This window comes from Cupressus sempervirens, chromosome 1, assembly GCF_028749045.1.
Source record: "Cupressus sempervirens isolate cs-2001-9-10 chromosome 1, ASM2874904v1, whole genome shotgun sequence".
In the NCBI taxonomy this organism is placed as follows: Eukaryota; Viridiplantae; Streptophyta; class Pinopsida; order Cupressales; family Cupressaceae; genus Cupressus; species Cupressus sempervirens.
Window position 1 is genome coordinate 582,155,325 of NC_143118.1, and position 20,215 is coordinate 582,175,539.

General features: G+C 35.4%; 1 protein-coding gene across 2 annotated transcripts in view; it reads left to right on the plus strand.

Moving 5' to 3' along the window:
• LOC149578755 (HAD-superfamily hydrolase, subfamily IG, 5'-nucleotidase) overlaps positions 1–20,215 on the plus strand; it is a 142,275-nt gene that overhangs the window by 74,771 nt on the left and 47,289 nt on the right. For both annotated transcript variants that reach the window (XM_089831321.1, XM_089831314.1), the window contains exon 12: positions 5,311–5,474. In XM_089831321.1, the coding sequence (XP_089687447.1) occupies positions 5,311–5,474 (164 nt within the window). The remainder of the gene's footprint in view (positions 1–5,310; positions 5,475–20,215) is intronic.

The window sequence follows — 20,215 nt, forward strand, 5'->3', positions numbered from 1 at the left end:
AAGATGATTTCAATAGCTTTTCTATTTCCTTTGCTCCAGATAGATTTGTGAGGTTCAACTGGGGATTGTTTGGATGCTCCATCAATGAATTGTTTTTATTGTTCTCTTCAAGAATCATCATGATTCTGAACTTCCAGGCTTCAAAGTGCTCTTTCCCATCAAACTTGTCCTCGGGTCTGATTGTGTAAGCCATGGAAGATAGAAGATTGTTGATTGATGTGTACAAAGTTTGATTACTGAAATTTAGGTTTGATTACCAGAGCTCTGATACCGTGTAAAGTTTCTGCTAAATGCTTATCTCTTAATCAGACTTCTAATTCAGTCTGATATGCTGAGAATGATCTTCTATATAATATGAATATTGATGAAATCGGTGCTTATTATAATGCAGATACAATACTGAATATTTAACCTTTTTATTGTGATGGAGAAACTCAGATATAAATCGCAGGATATAAGATGCTTATAGGAGCAGACTGCTGTAACTGTGTGTCCTATTATCTGCAATTATAACCTACATATATATCCTTTCTAAAGGGTATCTCCCTCAAGGGACATAACCCTTCTTAACTTGGCACTAATTAAATACTTCCTAAGTTGGCGATCTGGGAGACACAAGTTAGTAAAGACTAACTAACTAAGAGTTAGTTTGGTTAAGCATTAACAGTTGCATCTTTAGAAATTGCCGGCACCTATAGGAGAGATACATATATTATTAAATGCCATCATTAGAGATATATTACCATGAATAGGAAGTATGGTCTGTACTGTCAGACCTGTAGGTTTATCTTGGTTAATATTCTTAACAATCGGATGAATCCTCAATATGCCTTGCTATAATGCTTTTGATTGTTCTGAAGTAGTTGATTACTTATGGTCGGTGCTCAATGCTTGACTTCATGTCTATAGCTTATCGTTTCCTAACCCCCTTGCAATCATCATTTATCTTTTATGAACAATTCTTGATCGAGATGTCTAGCTGATCTTCATGTCATCTCCTTGATTCTTCTTCATCCGTGTTAATGCTGACTAGATTTCTTTCCGATTAGAATATGTATATCTTTTTAAATCTTCTTGAACAATAATCTTACTAACTATTTGACTCTTCTTCTTGCAGAATATAATCAGAATGATATAATTATTATGCTTCACAATATTGGAATGAGTCTGAAACAAGAATGGTGAATTCTGATTATTCTATTACAAAACAAAATAGGAATATCTGAAGATGATCGAACTCCAAGAGGCTTTCACTAATTGATTTTTGTGTGTCCTCTAAGTCCTATCAGATCTGATATATATAAGAATATAATTGAGGGGAGGAGGCATGTTAATGAATAGACATGCCTCCACATAAGTGGATAGATGTCTGTTCATGAACTTGTCTCCTCAAAGTGCCCATTCATTTCTTTAATCATGTCCAATGATTATCAGTTGTTATGTTAACAAGTAACAAGTGCAAATTATATTATGTTGATATCATAATCGAGATCCAGTGCAAGGATTTCAAAGCCCGATCTGATATGTATCTCTACACTATCGATCAGTATGTAGATCGATTATAGTTAGAACACAATTAGTCAATATATTAATCTGCAATAGTAATATCTAAATACAAATATGCAGATCAATTTTATACTCGGAACAAATATGATGTTTAGATCTGAGTTATGAATGATAATTGGTTTCAAACATAAGATCAAAATAATGATATTATTTCAAACATTTAAATATGTATGTATATATAGCAATATTCACAATCATCTGACCGAAGCTATCATTTTCAATAATCCGAGACCAATTGACTTAATCTTATGGTGACACTCTCTTGCTTGATGGGGGGAACATGTTGCCCATCTTCACTATTGAAAAGTTGATCATCATTTGTCTTATCCCTTAAATCTTGAAGGAAAAATGTCTTATTCATAAGACTTCATGATTTTCTGAATACTTTATTCCTTAGTTACTGGATGCTCTCTTGGATCCTTTAGATGCAGATGCGCACACGTTTTGGTGTAGGATGCATTCTACGTGCATGCTTTCTGTATGCACCAAGAGAGCATCCACGAGCATTTGGATGCATGTACGGTTGAGGTGATGCATGCATGGCTTAGGTGTTACAAGCTACGGTTGCCATTGCACCAAAATATTGACCTCTTACAACCACTAGACTTATAGGACATAGGAGGCGGTTAAGCCATGTCACAAATGTCGAAGGTGAATGTTGGCAATTAGCCCAATGATCCCCCCCTCTTACCTAAGAAGATTCAAACTTGGTGACCAAGCTTTGATACCACTTGTTACAAGCTAGGGTTGCAGTTGCACCAAAAGATCAACCTATCAATGCCCGATACAACTACTAGACGGTTTGTCCAACACCAGGATGCCAGAAAAAGGCCAAAAGTATGCATGCCCAGAACTGTAGATGACCTTCATTTGCAGAACCTGAGATGACCCCATGCAAAACATTTTCAGCTATTCACTTTGCTAGATTCGATTCATTATGGTTTGCAGATGTATCGGTGGAGAGAATCCATTTTGAAAAGCTCCTTGTTAAGTTTATTTGGCTGGACACTAGTGCATACTTAGTCATTGATAGCAATGTAGTTTTTTGCTGCCCATGCGAAAATTTGAATTAAATTATTGACTTTGACTATTTGATCATGAGAATCAGGGATCAACAGAGTCTTTTAAAGCTGAATGAATTGGTCGGTCCTATATTGTAGCAATACTTGGGCATTTTATTCAGCAAATCCCTTGCATTATAAGCACCTTCTCTATTCTTTACGAATCCTTTATAGGCTACTAGGAACACTAATTTACTGTCAGTTATCATTTTCCATGCAGTGTGTTTACTTTACCCAAATTTAATCTTGTATATTTCTTGTATTTCTTTGCACATTAAAATGCATCCAAAACCCGCAAAAAAATTTTGTGCATCCGTGCACCCGATTCTCGTACTCGCATCCACATCCGAATTGGCAACTTAGCTTTATTCTTATACTATCATCTGGTATGTACATCTACTACTAACTTGCTATTAACTATATAACATGCTCAAGGAATGCCAGTTCCCGACCACAAAAGTTTTTAGTTGCTACTATGACATTAGAGTAAGGATGGGGACTTCACAAACAATCCCTCCTTATCATAGTCCTCAGACTTGGAGAGAATAGTTTTCACATGTGGACTTGGACATACATACAGCTCCACATGCTAGCCATCAGTTTTGGGATTGAAACCACAGCACCTCCTTGACAGGATAAGATGACATCATCTTAGTCTTGGACAAGGGCAGAGACACGCAACTATTTTCTCCTTCAAAATCACAAATATGGATACACACAACTGTCTACAACAAACTATAGTGGTAATAACCTGATTATACTTCTTTGGTGGAAATGGCCTCACTGGATACATGAATGGTAACACTCTTCACCGTTCATCTTTCAAAGTTGTGAGCAAGGACAAACACAACTATCCACAATGCCTTGTGACTAGGGATGCGGACCTAACTAAAGATGCTGAATTGTGCTAGGCTGTACTGATCTACATTGGATGTTGTGAGTAGGGAGTAGGTTACCTCTTGACATATATTGCGGTGTTTATTTGGCCTAAAATTTTCTGAAAATCTTATCTTTTGTGTCACAAAAGTATTGCTTTCATCATTGTTGTCTTTATCTTTGTAGGCTACCTTTCATTGTGGTTTGCCACTAAAACATTGAACAAGTCTCTGAGCTAGTAGAAAACTCTATCAAGTCTGCAAATTATCTTCTGTCCTCTTATGGTACTTCAGACTCTTGTGAATTTGGCTCACCTAGTTGGGTCGGTTCTGATGGTCATGTGGGCCACAAATTGTTGCTTGATGCACTTTGATGGTTCTGATAATGTTTTTTCCAATAACTGTCACTTCCACAGAAATTGCATTCCTCTCGATCAAAATAGATTATGGATTTTGGGCTATACTGAAAATACATCCATGTAAAAGAAATTTCAACTTAGGGGTTTTCAACGAATTGTCTTGATGCAGTCTTAGTTTTTTTTAGAAAAGCAAGTATGTGTACAAGATATATGGGTTGAAGTAAAACGCTTTTGCCGCATGGTTTGAAATACATTCTTACATAAAGTGGTAGAGAATTAATACCACTTTCCTGTTAATTATGCAGGGAAAATGCTATTTTACAATAAATTAATTAGTTTTAAAAACTTATAGGATCTGAGAAAAACTACATTCAGGATATTTGTGGAGCCAATGTTTGACAGAAAACTAGCAAACTTTTCAGAAAAGATTTGACCTGTTAAAAGAGAAATTGGCTTATATCAAATGCAGGAAGAATTAAGAAAAATTCAAAAAACAGTTAACTGGGGTGAGAAATTGGACTAATTCAATTGTAGGAAACTTTACGAAAAAACAATTAAATGGGGAAACAATCAATGGAAAAATAAAATGAACTTCATAAGACCCAAGAATGATATTTGAATGCAATAAACACCTTGTGTACTGTTATTAATATTTTTCTCATATCATGACACATACACAGAGTTTGGAAAATAATATTATTTGCATCAGCTGGCATAAATGCAATAACAACCTTTTGACACGTTGGGTTTCTTTAAATGAAACAGTTTCTGTTTGAGGTCCACATTGGTATATATATAAGGGGGAGGTGGGGTGTTTATTCCTGCAAAAATAGATGTCATAAATGCCGTGACCTGATTCCTGTGTAGATCATACTCTTGTATAAACAATGTTGCCTAGAAAGTATGACAAATGATGCATTGTCCTTTCTAGACGTTACTGGTCCCTCTGATGCTAAACTGCTTTGTAGATGATGAACAAGTATGATCTGGGAGAAAATTTGAATGCATGCCTTTTTCTTTCTTAAACAATTGACTCGACAGGCAGGTCAAAATTTAGTGGCAACTAAATTTGAACAATTTTTATGAAGTGAGAAAGTTCCCATGTTCTTCAAAAAATAGTCTTCCACACCAGGAGCTTTGCTGGTAAAGTTTTAACACAAAAGATGAACCTTGACATTACCTTTATAAGAAAAGACTAATATCTTCTAACAAGATATGTTATTGAGGCAAGTATGTTTATTAACTTGCTACATGTATTATCCTCTTTCATATACCAGAAAAGCTGATGGTATTACATGGTAGGCAAGATTATTTGAGGTTTGTTTTCATTGAGAGGTCAATTTTTGTTGCTTTTAATAGGTGTTGTCTTTTCTGTATAACTCAGATTATTTATGCACCAGCATCTGCTCTTTAGAAGACCCTTTTCAAGAGTCTTGATGTAACTTGTAGGTGGATTATATTCTGGTGGTAGTGCACAGATGGTTGAAAAGGCTTTGGGGATACACGGAGATGAAATTCTGTATGTTGGAGATCATATCTATACAGATGTAAGTCAATCCAAGGTTCATTTTCGCTGGAGAACTGCTCTGATTTGTCGTGAATTGGAAGAAGAGGTATGCTTTCTCCCCTTCTAATTTTCCATTTAATCTTTGGTTGACAGTGTTGGAGCTTACTATCTTCAAAAGAAAAAAAGCTGAAGGTTTTATCAAATGGAATAGGTGAAATCACTGCAATGTTGTTGTTCAGGGTTTTTAAGAGGTCAGCAAGTTAAAAACTTGTCAAAATCCACTACTGCTTTTGAAATCATGATGGAAACACACTAGAATCACGATGTCATTAATCACATGATATCGATGGAAAAATGCAAACCTTGTGCAAAGCCACTAGAGCATCATTCTAGAATTTGATCATTAGGAATTTGTACCTAGAATTGGTCTAGTTTTTTTCTTGATTTGGTAACGTAGGATAATCCTAGTATCCACTCACAAATGCACCTTTAACAAACCCTGACTCAACAACATTTTCACAAGCTACTTAAGAAATATGTCCTCTACTTTGCCTTTATGCTTCGGATCTCTACTCTTCCTAGGCTCTTCTTGCTGCCCTTATAATCACCATATAAAGAAGATAAATTTTTTAGATTGTTTGTCTCTATCTATTCTAGTGTTTTTAATTTGTTTATTTTGTGAGAATTCAAACCTCAACAGTATTTGAGATAAAACCTCTCGTCAACCTATAAGGGGAAGCTACCTTAGATTTAACTGCCTTAGAAAGTATGGACCAAAATAAAGTTATAACTACCATCTGCTTGTGTTTTTGCCTCAAATATGAGCACAAGACTTGTAACAGTTCCTATCTCAAAAGTGATATTTTCAGGTGTTGAGAAAGAAGCAAACTATCTAAGAACGCATGACAATACATTGTTGTCTAAAACAAGGGCCAATAACTCAGTAGAAACAAGATTCTGAAAGGTAAAACTATAGGGACTTAATAGCTACTACATAGATGAACAATTGACATCAACAAAGCTTGACAATATTAATCATTTTCAATTTTGATCAATCAGAATACAAACACAGGTAAGCCAACTCGAATAATAATTGTAGTAACGTAAGTGTATTTATTAGGTTTTTAGGATGCACAAATAATGAGAGTTTAGAATAATCATATTTAAAACCCAAAATCACTGTTTTAAAAACATTAGGGAAACTACTAAAAGCTTCTGAAATGTAGGAAAGAAAGATGAAAAGAAAAAACACTTGTAAATGAACAATAAAATAATATTTAACTAAAGTGACCTAAATGTAGGCCTTCGACTCTTGGTCCAGAAATAGGACATTGGAAAAATCAATTGCTGATGGTAAACACTAAGTTTTCCACATGAATGCTCTCTTACATTCTGCAATTACTTCTACTCTGAAACTCTAACAACCATGAACCTGTTCATGACTTCATGAACCCTAATTTTTGTTGCTGATGACATTCGTGAAAACCTATGTGATAAGTGTGCAAACTGGAAAGCCATTATGCCAGGGATTTCTCCAGACTGAAAATGGTAACTGAGTCTTTCCAATGATATTTGACTAAACTTCAGCCCACATTCGATGAAGACCATTGATCAAATATGCAGAGAGTCAGCTGCAAAAAGTACATTCTTGTCCAAATAACATAAAATTATCATGAAACCCTAGGGAATTCCCAATTTTTTTACCACAAATCTGATAACAACAAAGGAACCAACATGGAACAAAAACGTGATGAAGTTCTGTTGTGAGGTTCTCACACCATTGCCCAAAAACTTTGGGGACCCCCTTTTTTAGTTGCCTTGGCAAATTTTTGAGTTGTCAAAAAAATTTTAATTTGATTTTTTGATAAAATTTTAAGTCTTGGACACCTTCAGGGCTAGATGGGAGAGTGCTAGGTTTATTTTCACCTGCTTTCAACTTGGTTTTCCAAAACAACCAATTTCATTCTTAGGCTGGACAAATTTTTAAAATGCAACACTTGGTAGGATAAAATTATAAATTTTGTACTTAGGCAATTTTTTTTGAAAATTTCGATATATATTTTTTTGAATAATTTTCAAAAAATGAAATTTTTGTTAGATTTAGGTTTTGAAAAATATTGAATATTTTCGGTGAGAAAATTAATTTTGTGATGATGAAATCAAATTGCAAAATCAATTTTAGACTCTAGAAAAATGATTTTATTTGTGTTAAAAAATTAAAATTGCTTAGCAAAGTTGATTTGAATTGAATTGCAAAAATTGGCTTTAGATGGATTAATTTTGCCTTGAAATTTTTAAGTCTTTAATGAAATTAGTAATTTAATATTGGAAAAATGGCTTTTGGCTAGCCAAAATCCGATTTTAATGACATATTAGTTGCTAAATCATCATTAAATGGAAACATTTAGCATGTCCAAGGCATTATTTACTTTCTTTTTGCACTTTTGGTCTAATTAGCAATTTAAAAATGTAAATTTCATTTTGGCAAAGTTAATTTTTGGCCAAGCATTTAATTGGGGGCCTATTTTGGTGTTCTAATTAATATTTTCTTGCTCCCAGGGTCCCAATCGGTTAGCTATGAAGAGTAGGAGGGTTGGGTATAATAGGAAACTCTTTCCTTTTTTCTCCTTACTTCTCATCTTCCTCCTTTTTAGTGTTTGGCAATTTTGGCTTGGAGCAGCTCTTCCTTGGGTGATTTTTCTTGCAAGTGCAGATTTCTCCTTCCTTTGGCAAATTTTTTTTTTGGGCAGAATTTCCATGCTTGGACGATTTTGAAAAGGGCAGATTTCTTCTTCATGTTGGGCGATTTGTTGCTAGGGCAGTCTGATTTTTCTCACGTGTGGCGATTTTTATTGAGAAAGAACATCATCCATGCTTGGGCGAATTTGTTTGAGGGCAGAATTTACCATCCTTGGCACGTTTTTGAGAGGGCAGATCTGATTTTTATACCTTAAGTGATTTATGGTTATGGTCTGATTTCTTCTAGAGGGATTGCATTTTTTTTTACTTCAGGCCTGGGTGATTTTATTTGGAGAAGAAATACATAATGAAGGTCTGATTTTTTTGAGCAAAAGGTGGACAATTCCAAAAGATTAGAATTCTGATTTGCAAGGGATTTGAAATTCTCAAGTCTGATCCTAAATTCCAAAAGAAAGATTTGGCTATTGGTAGAGGTAACTTTAAATCATTTAGAGTTGAAAGGGGTCCTTAAGCTGAGTTCTTTCTTTCATTCTTGTTTAGTGATTGGCACCCTTGGTTCTTCTTGCATTCATTGTCCACCACTTTACCATCTCGTAATAGGGTGACGAGATGGAGGATGTTAGTCCAAGCAAGAATCCTAAGGGAACAAACACTAAGAGAGACAAAGAGGATATGATGCCCAAAACAACTTTTTTCTAAAAAGTGAGTCGAATAACCGATACCAATGTCGGTACAATAAACATGATACAAGTAAAGGACAGACTAAAGGAAGGACAATCCCCCTTGGCAAAGAAGATATACAAAAGCGGAATTTTACACGTAGCAGCTTTTCCTCCTACATTGCCCTGTCTGGAATTGGTTATGGAATGCGCATGTAGGTTTGATCTAATCAGTAAATCCATCATCTTTGATGAAGGGAAGAGGCTGTTGGCCAATATTGGCGGACAAGCGATTGAAGAAACATTTAACATTCCCTAGTATAAGAGCATGACAGTAGTGATGATGGATTAGGCAGCTAAATCATTTTAGGATAACCAGGAGGCCTATTTCATACATATAAAGTAGGATTGGCTTAACGAGGGAAAGAAAGCGTAACTAAGTCATCAAAGCTTACAGTGACGGACTTCAAATCAGAATACAGAGATCTCATTATGCTTCTCAGTCGGATCATGGGCCTAGCTCAAGGTACGCAATTTGAAAACTAAATGTACTTCATTGATGAAATTGAAAAGGGAAAAAGAAGATTTGATTGGGCTAGGATCATAAGTGAGAATCTAGAGTTGCAACTCAGAACAGTACAAAACCAAAAGCAATTCTATATGGGATCCTATCTGTTTTACCTAATTGCTAGATTGTATAAGAGCCCGGGGCTTAAGGCTTTAGGAGAAGTTGGCAATGGGTCGGGGCAATATTTGGTGCATGAATGCTATCCACAGCTTCATTTGCACAACAACAAGGATTACAAAATATTTTGTGACGCCTTTGCCATGAAGATAGTAAAGGTATTACAAGGGACACCTGCTAAGAGACTCTCAGTGGAAGCGGAATCAAAGATAAAGAATTTTGGGAGTTGGTTCATCCAATTTCCGTAATTAACCTACATTAGAGTAGCAGGAAGCATAGTTTATCTCAAGAGGCTTCCAAGATACCCACCCGACAAGGTAGTTTTGATGGAATTGGTTAGGCAACTTGAGCATTATGATAGAATAATGAGAAACGAAGGTAAGACAAGGATTACCTTCTCAATCAGAATTGGCAATGATAGTTGTCCCAATTGGGCCGCCTTTGCAAGTGCAGAGAAGGAATTGGAATGCTATCCTCTAGGATGGTACAGAGCAAGGCAAGGATTGAATCCTAATGGTCTTATCAAGATATCTCATGGAAATGCATTTAAGCATGTTCCCACTATAGAGGACTTTTGGGCCAATGCCAAGGATGACTGTTACATCCCAATTTTTGACTTTGCTTGAAATATAGATGTTGAGGTTCACATGAAGTCAGTTGGTAGTTTAATTTGATATAGTCTGGCGAAATGGTAAGATAGTCATTATGATTTCAAGTGAAGATGACATATTAGTTGATTGTTATCGCGAATTCATGGAATTAAGATGAAAGGTTAACTGTTGAGATTATTTATGATTATATAATTTATTATTGGAGAATTCCTTGCAGGAAGCATCTCAAAGGGGTGAAAGCATTGTCAGAAAAGAATTAGGCAGGGCATCACCATCATTGGGTAGACAGGTAAAAGACCTAGCCAGAATACATTTGTGGAACTGCATGAGTTATTTAAATAAATAATTGGGTTAAAATATATAGAAACATATCTCTAAAGATTTTAATATATCTTTTATCATAATATTTTAATTAATATTTATAAACATTTGTATTTATAAATTTAACTAAGATGAAAAGATAATATAAAATAATATTAATGAATTAACTCTTCGTCTTTCTTTTTTCATTTTTTTTTTCCCCTCTTTCTTACATTTTCTTTTCAAACCGATTGAATAAAATATTTGTGTATGAATCTTGTAATGGCAAGGAAGCCGTAGGGTCAACTTGGAATATTATATGTTTGCCTTATCGTGAATCGGCAAGAGACAGATATCCAACATGTTCTTGTTTCTACCATTTTTATCTTTCGTTTCCCTTTGCTTTGTTATGGTGCCTTAGCACCTGAATTTATACGTTTATGCATTTCCATTGATCAATTGCATTCCCGTGGAGATCAAAAGGAGGCGTTTGAATCCCAGTTATAACAAATTCGTCTGCAGAGTAGTGGGTCATAATGCGGAATTGATATTAGAGTTTGCTAATTCGACAATGGTTTGATATTGGAATTCTGAAGCTCCATCCATGAATTTATTCAGGTCATTTTCCTTGCATTTTTGCTAATCTGTGTCCCCTTGTAACTATATGTTTGGCTTTATATATATCTTGTATCTCACACAACATCATGTATGCAATAGTCTTTGCAGAGCTAATTGTTTTCTATTTTGATTTACATCAATAGGGGATCATGAGAGTGTGTGTGCTTTGTGAATGCATGTTCGGATTTATATATGATTAATATTAAATCAGGAATTTGAAGGTACAGTATTTTATTGTATATAAGACAGTTCCAAGAGTTTGGTCCCTTATGTTCTATTCATGATAGCTTGGAATCTTATGTATAACGGCTTATGTTTCTTTGATATCTTGGTTTTCCATCGTAGCAGGCTTCTCCTTAATAAGGTTTGATGGTTGTCATGTCCTTGTTCAGTGAAACGTCAGATTATATATATATAATTTTTAACGAGCTCTAGTTCTGGCGAGTTCGTTCACCTTGTAGAGAATGCCCCTAGTATATTTGTGTTTTTATATTTTATTGGATTTTATAACTTTAATTCTTGGGTGATGAGTTACAAGATGCATTCTCTATCACTTATGATATACTTCGTTGAGGTTGCAGTTTTTGATTTCATCTAGAGATTACCAAGTTACGTACATTCTCTTGTATTTAGAACTTCAGTCAATTATATAAATCAGGAAATCATGTATCTATTAATAGTCTATTCATTGTATATTCAGTACATATCGAGGACCATTTTTCTATTCTTTCTGTGGGTAGTAATTGTCGATTACTATTGAGAGATCAGTAATTGTCTTCGAAATTTTGCTTGCTCCTTATTTCTAGTTCAAGGGAATGTGTGAATCTTGATAGAATTATAATCGGATCCAGTATCTTGTTCTTGTTTTTAACATTTGATTATTCACGAGAATATTCCATTTTGGATATAGAAACAACAATCAATCCTGAAGTCTTCAAAGAACATAATCATGTAACCACAAAGAGTGAAAAGCTGGATGCATATAACCTTCTTGTATAATTGACAGAACCAATTTGTTTTGAGGATTTCAGATACCTAGAACTCACTCGGTTGTGTAGCCGAAAAGATGAGTGATCCTCAATAGCATGAATCAGTATCAGTTATGACATTCAATATTTACCATTTAAGAAAATTAATAATAGCTCATGCATATTCCTGTTATGATGATCTCCTGCTGCCAAGTCGTATGGCTTGTTATATATCATGATGCCCAGTGAATGGTAAGATGTTCCCTGTCAATTCCGGGTAGGGAGGGCCTTTCTCGTTAGAGATCGTGTGGGGATATATATTGTGGTCCGAGGTTGGGTGGTAAAGTCCTTGGCAATGTTTCATCTCTCAAAATGTCAGATATGCGTCAAACAGAGATAAGCCATGAAATCAATTGTTTATCGGAAACAGGTATTATCATTTTTGTTTATGAGAAGGTAAGATTAAATTGAGGTATCTCATTGTTATCATCAATTTACTTCATATAAATGAATATTGAATATAAGTAATTATCTAATCTTGAGAAATTGTCACAGATAAGCAATCGGAAGGAAAAGGAAACCGAAGCCCTAATTGATTGTGTGACAGCTGGAACCTTAATTGATATGGTGGTATTGGAAGCCCTAACTGAATCCATGGTATCGAAAACCCTAGTTGAATCCGTGGTTGCGGAAGCCCTAAATTGAATCCATCGTCATGGAGACCCTAGATAAAATTTGTTGTCGCGGAAGCCCTAAATTGAATCCATGGTCGCGGAAGCCCTAAGTGGTAAAGCAGTACCAGAAGCCCTAAATAAACCGATGGTAATTGATGCCCTAATTGGTAAGATGATATGTGATGCCCTGATTTAAGTTATGTTGGTATTTAGTGGTATTCATCAAATGATTTTTGAGATAGCAGTCGATTTGAGAAATTGTTATAGTATATTTGTGGACTAACCCTGGTGGTTGCAGAAGCATACTTAGATGATTTTCAATCTCAGTTTTCCGAGGTATGTGATTTCAATTTCTGAAGTAATTTCATTAAAAGGTATTTCAAGTATGTAGTTAAGAAATTTTTGTTTAACTGATTTTAACGGTAAATCTTCTTCACATGAACATGAATGATGTAACTGCCTTCTTATGAAATTGAAGTTATAACTGTATTCTTTGAGTACGTTGAATGTTAAAATAGACCCCGAAAAACCAGTTGTTACAATGACTTTCCTGTGAGAAAGCTAGCTTTCTCAAGATTGTTGGTGAACATGATGAGAGATATCAAATGGAGAGGCCTTGATATTCCCGATCAATTGGAAGATGATGGAAATGTGTTGAGAGAAGATTATGATACAATAGAAAGGAACAGAGTTGAATCCAGTAGACTGGGATGATCATTAGGATCCTTCCTTGGAGGCAGTCACAAGGGCAGTTGATTTACATACCGAGTCGTGGTATAATGAAAGATTAAGGAAGCTACAAAGACAAAGAATTCCCCTTACTTATGGGAAGATGAAGCCAAAAGAAGGTCTAGCAGAATCAGTCGGACATAAGGGTGAAAGAAGTAGCTGGCAACAGGAAACAGCCAGAGACAAGAAGAGAGCTTTGGAGTTGAGAAGAGCAAAGGACATCCAGAACCTTCGGCCAAGAGACAACATATAGTTCCATCAAGAGAAAGCATAATTTAGGCTAGAAGCCAAGAGGTCAATTCAAGCGATAAAGGGGCCGCAATAGAGGTGAGCTCTGATTCAGAATCAAGTGGTTACAGTGAGAGCATCGAGTGCTCCCCTCTCTCAGAAAACCAATAAGGAGACGATATGGCAGTAACTAGTGGAGGAGAAGATGGGCCATGTTGGTTGTCAAAATCGCTAGTTAGAATCTTACAAGCCTTGCTTGCTCGATGCTAGGTATCTAACTGATTTTGGCCAACTTGACAGGATTGATTCAAATCTTCTGCACTTTTGGTTCCGCTAGACGAAGGCCTATTTACCTAAATCCTGGATGATAGAACTCGGATCCAAGATAATTTACAATGGATTATAACAATAAATCGAACTCCTCAATTAGCTAGTATCAAGGAAACTCTTTTGGATTGTAGTTAATAATTATTTATCTTCATATTTTGATTACTTTATTAAGATTCATGTGTTGCTGAAAACGAAAAAGATAGACAAATTACTAAATGAAATCAAATTGCCAAAGAAAAAGAATAGAGAAATGCCAGCATTGGATTCAAAATTTATGAGCAAGTTTTATGATCAGTGCTGAATTCTTTTTGGGTGATAGAGTCAAACATACATTTCTTACATACAACTTTATAGTATTGATAGTATAATATTTGTTAATAACTTAATTAATTCGATGCCACAAATTTTCACACTTTAGCGTATTTAGACTAGTCTATTATGATTTAACCATTAGGTGGACACAATAGCTACAAATAATGGGATAGAAATTTGTAATAACCCCAATAGGTTATAACTTCTCCCAACACCAAAAATCTTTATACTTCAATTGTTTGACATTGTCGTCAAGCACTTTGCAAGCAAGGGTCCTCTGACTGATATAATTTTTCAGATTGCTGCAGTGATTCTTGTTTGGATTTGCCTCAAAGAGAATACTTACAAAAGACTCCAAATTGTCTAAATAATGACCTAACATAAATATGCAACTAATTTTGGCAATAGTGAATGCATATATGAGTTCTAATCACGAAAATGATCACTTACAGCCAACTGGTATTTTAACAAACAATTGGTATGCAAGCTAACTGGCTGATAAGAAATGATATATTAACGCTCAAAGACAACTATTAATGACCAGCAATTGTATCTCCTTGATTGAGAATGAGTATCCAATATAATATTCATACTAAGTTAGCCAAGACTCTTGGCATTTACAAAGATATCTAAATATGATGATTGCTGGTAAAGTAATATGCACCTACAGCTGCCAATGAAAACTAATGCAACACTAAATATCTAACTTCAATACTCCCCTACAGTAGTACGCTAATCACATGCATGATTAAATACAACTAAAGCCATGGATTGCTGATACCATTGTGAGGAATGTAAAAATGAATGATGTATCTATTAATGAATGATAGGTTTGATACGAAATGACAATTACAACAACACTCTATAGTGAAAGGCAACTATGAAAATACACATCGAACCTGGCATATGAAGTCACCTTAGAGAATAGATGTATTGCAATACCACTGAACAGAAAATAACCTCCTCAAGTGCCCAAGTCGTGCCTCTCTAGCTGCTGCCCCTGATTGTAGATGGTTGTAATAATTTTCTTTGCTTTTCCGAATTTGCTTTTTCAGATTGCTTTTTTTTTTTTTTTTATGGATTGCTTTTTCGGACCTGTTTTTTCGGTTCTGCTTTTTCGGCTTGCTTTTTTCGGACCGCTTTTTCGGCTTGCTTTTTTCGGACTGCTTTTTCGGCTTGCTTTTTCGAACTGCTTTTTCGGCCTGCTTTTTCGAACTGCTTTTTCGGCCTGCTTTTTGTACTCAAATATTTTTTCTCAATGTAGCACAAATAGAAGACTGAAGTATCTTCCTCCCAGCTGCAATAATTCAAGTGATATTTCACACCCTCAAAATCGCATACCAATTGAGAGTTTTCGTTCTCAATGGCCACAATTATTTTTTCTCAATGTAGCACAAATAGAAGACTGAAGTATCTTCCTCCCAGCTGCAATAATTCAAGTGATATTTCACACCCTCAAAATTGCATACCAATTGAGAGTTTTCGTTCTCAATGGCCAGTTGTGACTATTGCAGAAACCCTAGGCTCCACAATGCACATCAACAAATATCAACATCAACAACAACAAATCTGGGTGATTAGAATGAAGCCCGGGGTGCCTATTTATTCTTTTTCCTCCAATTTCTCCAGAAGCTTCTAGAACATTATTTTGTTTTATCTATTAAGTGACTTTATAAAATATTTTATAATTCAAGTCACTTTATTAAATTAATTAAATATAAAGTTACCTTTTAATATTTATTTATTTGATAACTTTATAAATAATTAACTTAATACCACTTATTTATTTAATTAAAATAATTAATTAGTCATCCTCATAAAATATTCATTATTTTGGACAACCTAATTAATTAAATTAATTAAATCAAATTGCCTCCAAAATGGGGACATGACAAAATTATATCCTGCACTCTTTGTATTAGTCAAATTCGAACAGCAATGAAAAATTTAATGTACTTATTGAATGAGTAAATTATAAACAAAAGGACAACAAAACCATAAAGGATGAGTTCTATATATTTCAATTTTAAAACAAATAAAATTTCATATTGATCTAATTGCTGGACAAATTGTGCTGAAGACACTCAATCTTCTAATGCTCTATCCAACACAATAATATCCATACAATGCCTAGAAATAATACACAAAAATCAGAATCTCCTTTGCTTTGTTTAGATCTCTAACTTCTCTTTTAGACAGAAGGATTCCAACAATATTGATAGAAAATTTACAGATTACAAATGAAGCAGCCTCAATGTGTTCTTGTTTGAATTTTACATCTCATATATATAGACAACCAAGAGGTGTGTGTTAACCTTCCAAACATCACACCTCTTGGTAGCTCATAACTGCTGCTTATTACATAAGATTTTTAATGAATACGATAGCACTCAATTGCTATATATTAAGCAAATAAAACAAGTGTGGATTTAATATGACCCCTACAGATCATTATGAGATAAAACATGATTACTGCTCTGTCTGCCTAGGTGCATGCCTCTTTTCCTATCTTTAGCATCTATATGCGTTTTGACCAGCTTTAAACACCTCGAGATTTCCACGCCTTGAGAGCATACCTATGATGACATACAAAGATGTTATCAACAAGTGTATATGCGAGGGAAATCGCAAAAACAACACTTACCAAAAACCCGCGGATGCCGTTAATAAAAAGTCAAAAATATCTCAGCGCTGATAGCAAGATTCGATGCGGGTAATACAGGACTTCGATTTCATTCCTGCCAATTGGATGATCTCTTCATCATGCTCCAATACGCATAATTTGGTGTAGGACTCTTCAAGTGGAATCATACTGCATATTCTCATTTCGTGGTATTGGTGCTGTGCCCGGGTATCCACGACCAGATTCCAATGACGCCAGTCAGCACCCTCATTTATCATTGCGACTATTTTTAAAGACTTCCCCTATGCATTATGCATCAAACATATGATCCTCTTTGATTGTCGCAGGCGTTTTATTCTGAATCATGCTTTCCTCCTGTGCATGGTACTTAGTCAAAAATATAATATACATTGTGATGACCAAATTGTCGAACAAAGAAGAATATTGGAATCCCATGTATATTCCTAAAACCCTTTTGCATTGGACATTTTTGAAAAATGCAAATGGTCACCAATCAAGCCCATGTATTTCAAAACCCTACAAATTTTCGTCACTGTAGTAAAAGTGATTTGTAATCAGTTACTACGGCCAAAATAGCTTGAAGTACCCTTCAGAACCATAAGAACTTGGTTTTTATTATGAAGGAATCATTTTTAGAGATGCATTTCAACCATAGAGACAAGGTTGAACCTTTGCAAGGAAAAATGTCTTGAAATACAACAACGTGTAGGAAATGAGTTTGCCAAGAGACTACCCACAGCTATTCCTTCACTCATTGTGTCTTTTGAGTACTTGATTAACAAGTTTATTTGGCAGCCTTCCACTTGACTGAAACTACCTCATGTGCAAAATGGGCTCACAACCAAAATCTGCAATCGAATGATCGGATAGAATGCATGTATCAAAACGTTGAGCCTCATAAGTAGACAAAATGAATGCTTTGCTTGTGTCAACTATGTGGCAGACCTTGAGTAGAGAATCCAAGGAGTTCATTTTCATATATGGGCATGAAGCACAACCACCATGAATTGAACAACCTTCACCAGATGACACTCCTGGAACTATGGAAAACTTTGTTAAATTTTCAGATTCACTCAACTCAGAATCGCCGGAAGACTGTGGCTTTGATATTGAATTAGATCCAACACGAAAGATAATTTCCACCTCAACTTTTGATCTTCTAACCCCTTTCAGTGTGTTACAAACTGCAACCACAATAGCTGTCATCATGCCAGATTTAGTGCCTAATATGAACTGAAGATGTTCATCAATATCACGACTCATTGCCTCTTGCACATGCTTTGTGATGAAATCCAAGATATTTTGTGTAGAACCTGCAACTCCCATTCCTCGCTTCTTTGCTTCCATTGCAAGTGAAAACATTTCACCTGGAACCTCAAAATGAGCGGTGAGAAAAGCATCACAATAACCTTCTTGAATTCTCAATACCACATCTTCACCAAAGAGATTATGTACAATGCACGTGCCATCTGATCTGAAAATTCTCTCTTTGGTACAATACTTAGGACTCTACAATTTGGAAAATTTTAGAGGTCCATCAGTGGCTCTTTTTGGGGACATGTGCTTTTCATGAGCATAGCAAGATCTCAGTTATCTCTGGAGGAGCAAACCTGCCAAAAGATTAGGACCAATCAGTCTAAAGAATAACGCAAACAAGACTCTAAACAATAAAATAAGAAAAAGGAAAGAAAATAAAGAAAAATGCAATACTTCCCTTTCATGTTTATTGAAAGAAAGGCTTAACGTACTGTCCATGGATTGGATAATCTTGCAGACGACCCTCTGTATCCTGTAAAAAATAAGATTGTTCTCCAGCTTTATCAGAAATAATAAATGGTCCACGCCATAGGGCCTCGAACTTACCATGCTTTCCTTTGTCCTGATCCTTAGTGTTCCATTTCAGGACCCCTACCTTAAAAGATCGCGTAGAAGAGCTTTTGTCATGAAGGAACTTGACTTGTTGCTGCTTATTTATATTTTGCTCTTGCTCCAATCTTCTTACCTCATCTAGCTCAATCAATGCATTCAACCTATTTTCCATAAAATTGATATCTTCTAATTGTTCTTCAGTAGCAAATTTGTAAACCGGTAATAAGTTATTCAAGGGAAGCTTGGCCTCTTTGCCATAAACTGAATTGAAAGGAGAGAAACCTGTTGACTTCTTTATCGTGATTTTGTCCGCCCATAATGCTAGATTCAACTTTGAATCCCAAGCGCCCTTGTTGTTATCCAACATTCTTCTAATAACTTTCAAGATGTTTTTGTTGCTAGACTCCGCCTGTCCATTGCCTTGGGGATGATACGAAGATGAGTATGATACTGCAATGCCATATTTTCTGCAAAACTCAGTAAATTCATTAGATCTAAAACACATACCATTGTCTGCTTTGATCTTTTGAGGTACTCCGAATCTAGTCAAGATGTTTTCAGTAAGAAACTTAATAACCATTTTACTTGTTGATTGCCGAGTGGGAATAGCTTCTACCCATTTGGTAAAGTAATCAGTGGCTACTAAAATCCAGTTATGTCCGCCACTTGACTTTTCACTAATCTCTCCTATAAAATCAATCCTCCACATTTGGAAAGGTTCCTCTACTTGTAATGTCCTTAAGGGGAGCGCACCATCATACTTCAACTTACCGGAGAATTTTTGACAAGCTTCGCACTTTCGAACATAGGCATGACAATCTTTAAAAAGTTGAGGTCAGTAGTAACCTGCTCGTAGTATCTTATGTGCTGTAGTCCTGGCTGAGAAATGACCACCGCAAACCATTTCATGCATTTCTTTGAGAATAGCTGCTGATTGGGCAACATCTAAACAAAATAGTAGAATTCCGTCTTGATTTTTCCAATATAGATCTCCCTGAATTAAAACATATTTTGCAGCCTATAACCTAGTAGTTCTTTTTTGATTTTCGTTCAAATCATCTCTACATTTAGTATGCTGCAAATAATACACTATATCTGTGTACCAAGGGCATCTTCCAATACTAACTTTAATATGTTCATCATCAACTTGGTTAACTTGAACAGCTTCCAAGTTTGATTCAACCATAAGCTTAGCCAATCCTTGCCTTCTAACCAATTTTGTAATTTGAATATCTATATTAAATTCTTGGATTTGATTTATCCAACGACATTGTCTCCCAATAGTTTCAGATTGCCTAAATATGTCCTTAATGGCAGCATTTGGCACATAAGCAATAACTTTAGCTCTGACTAAATAAGGTTGAAAGGATTTAACTGCCTTCACAAGAGCATAAGCCTGTTTTTCATTTATGTTATAGTTTAGGTCAGCCCCCTGTAAACTCTTGCTAAAGAATGCAATTGGCTGTTCATGTCCCTCATCGTTCTTTTGTAACATAACTGCGGCTATGGTATGGTAAGAA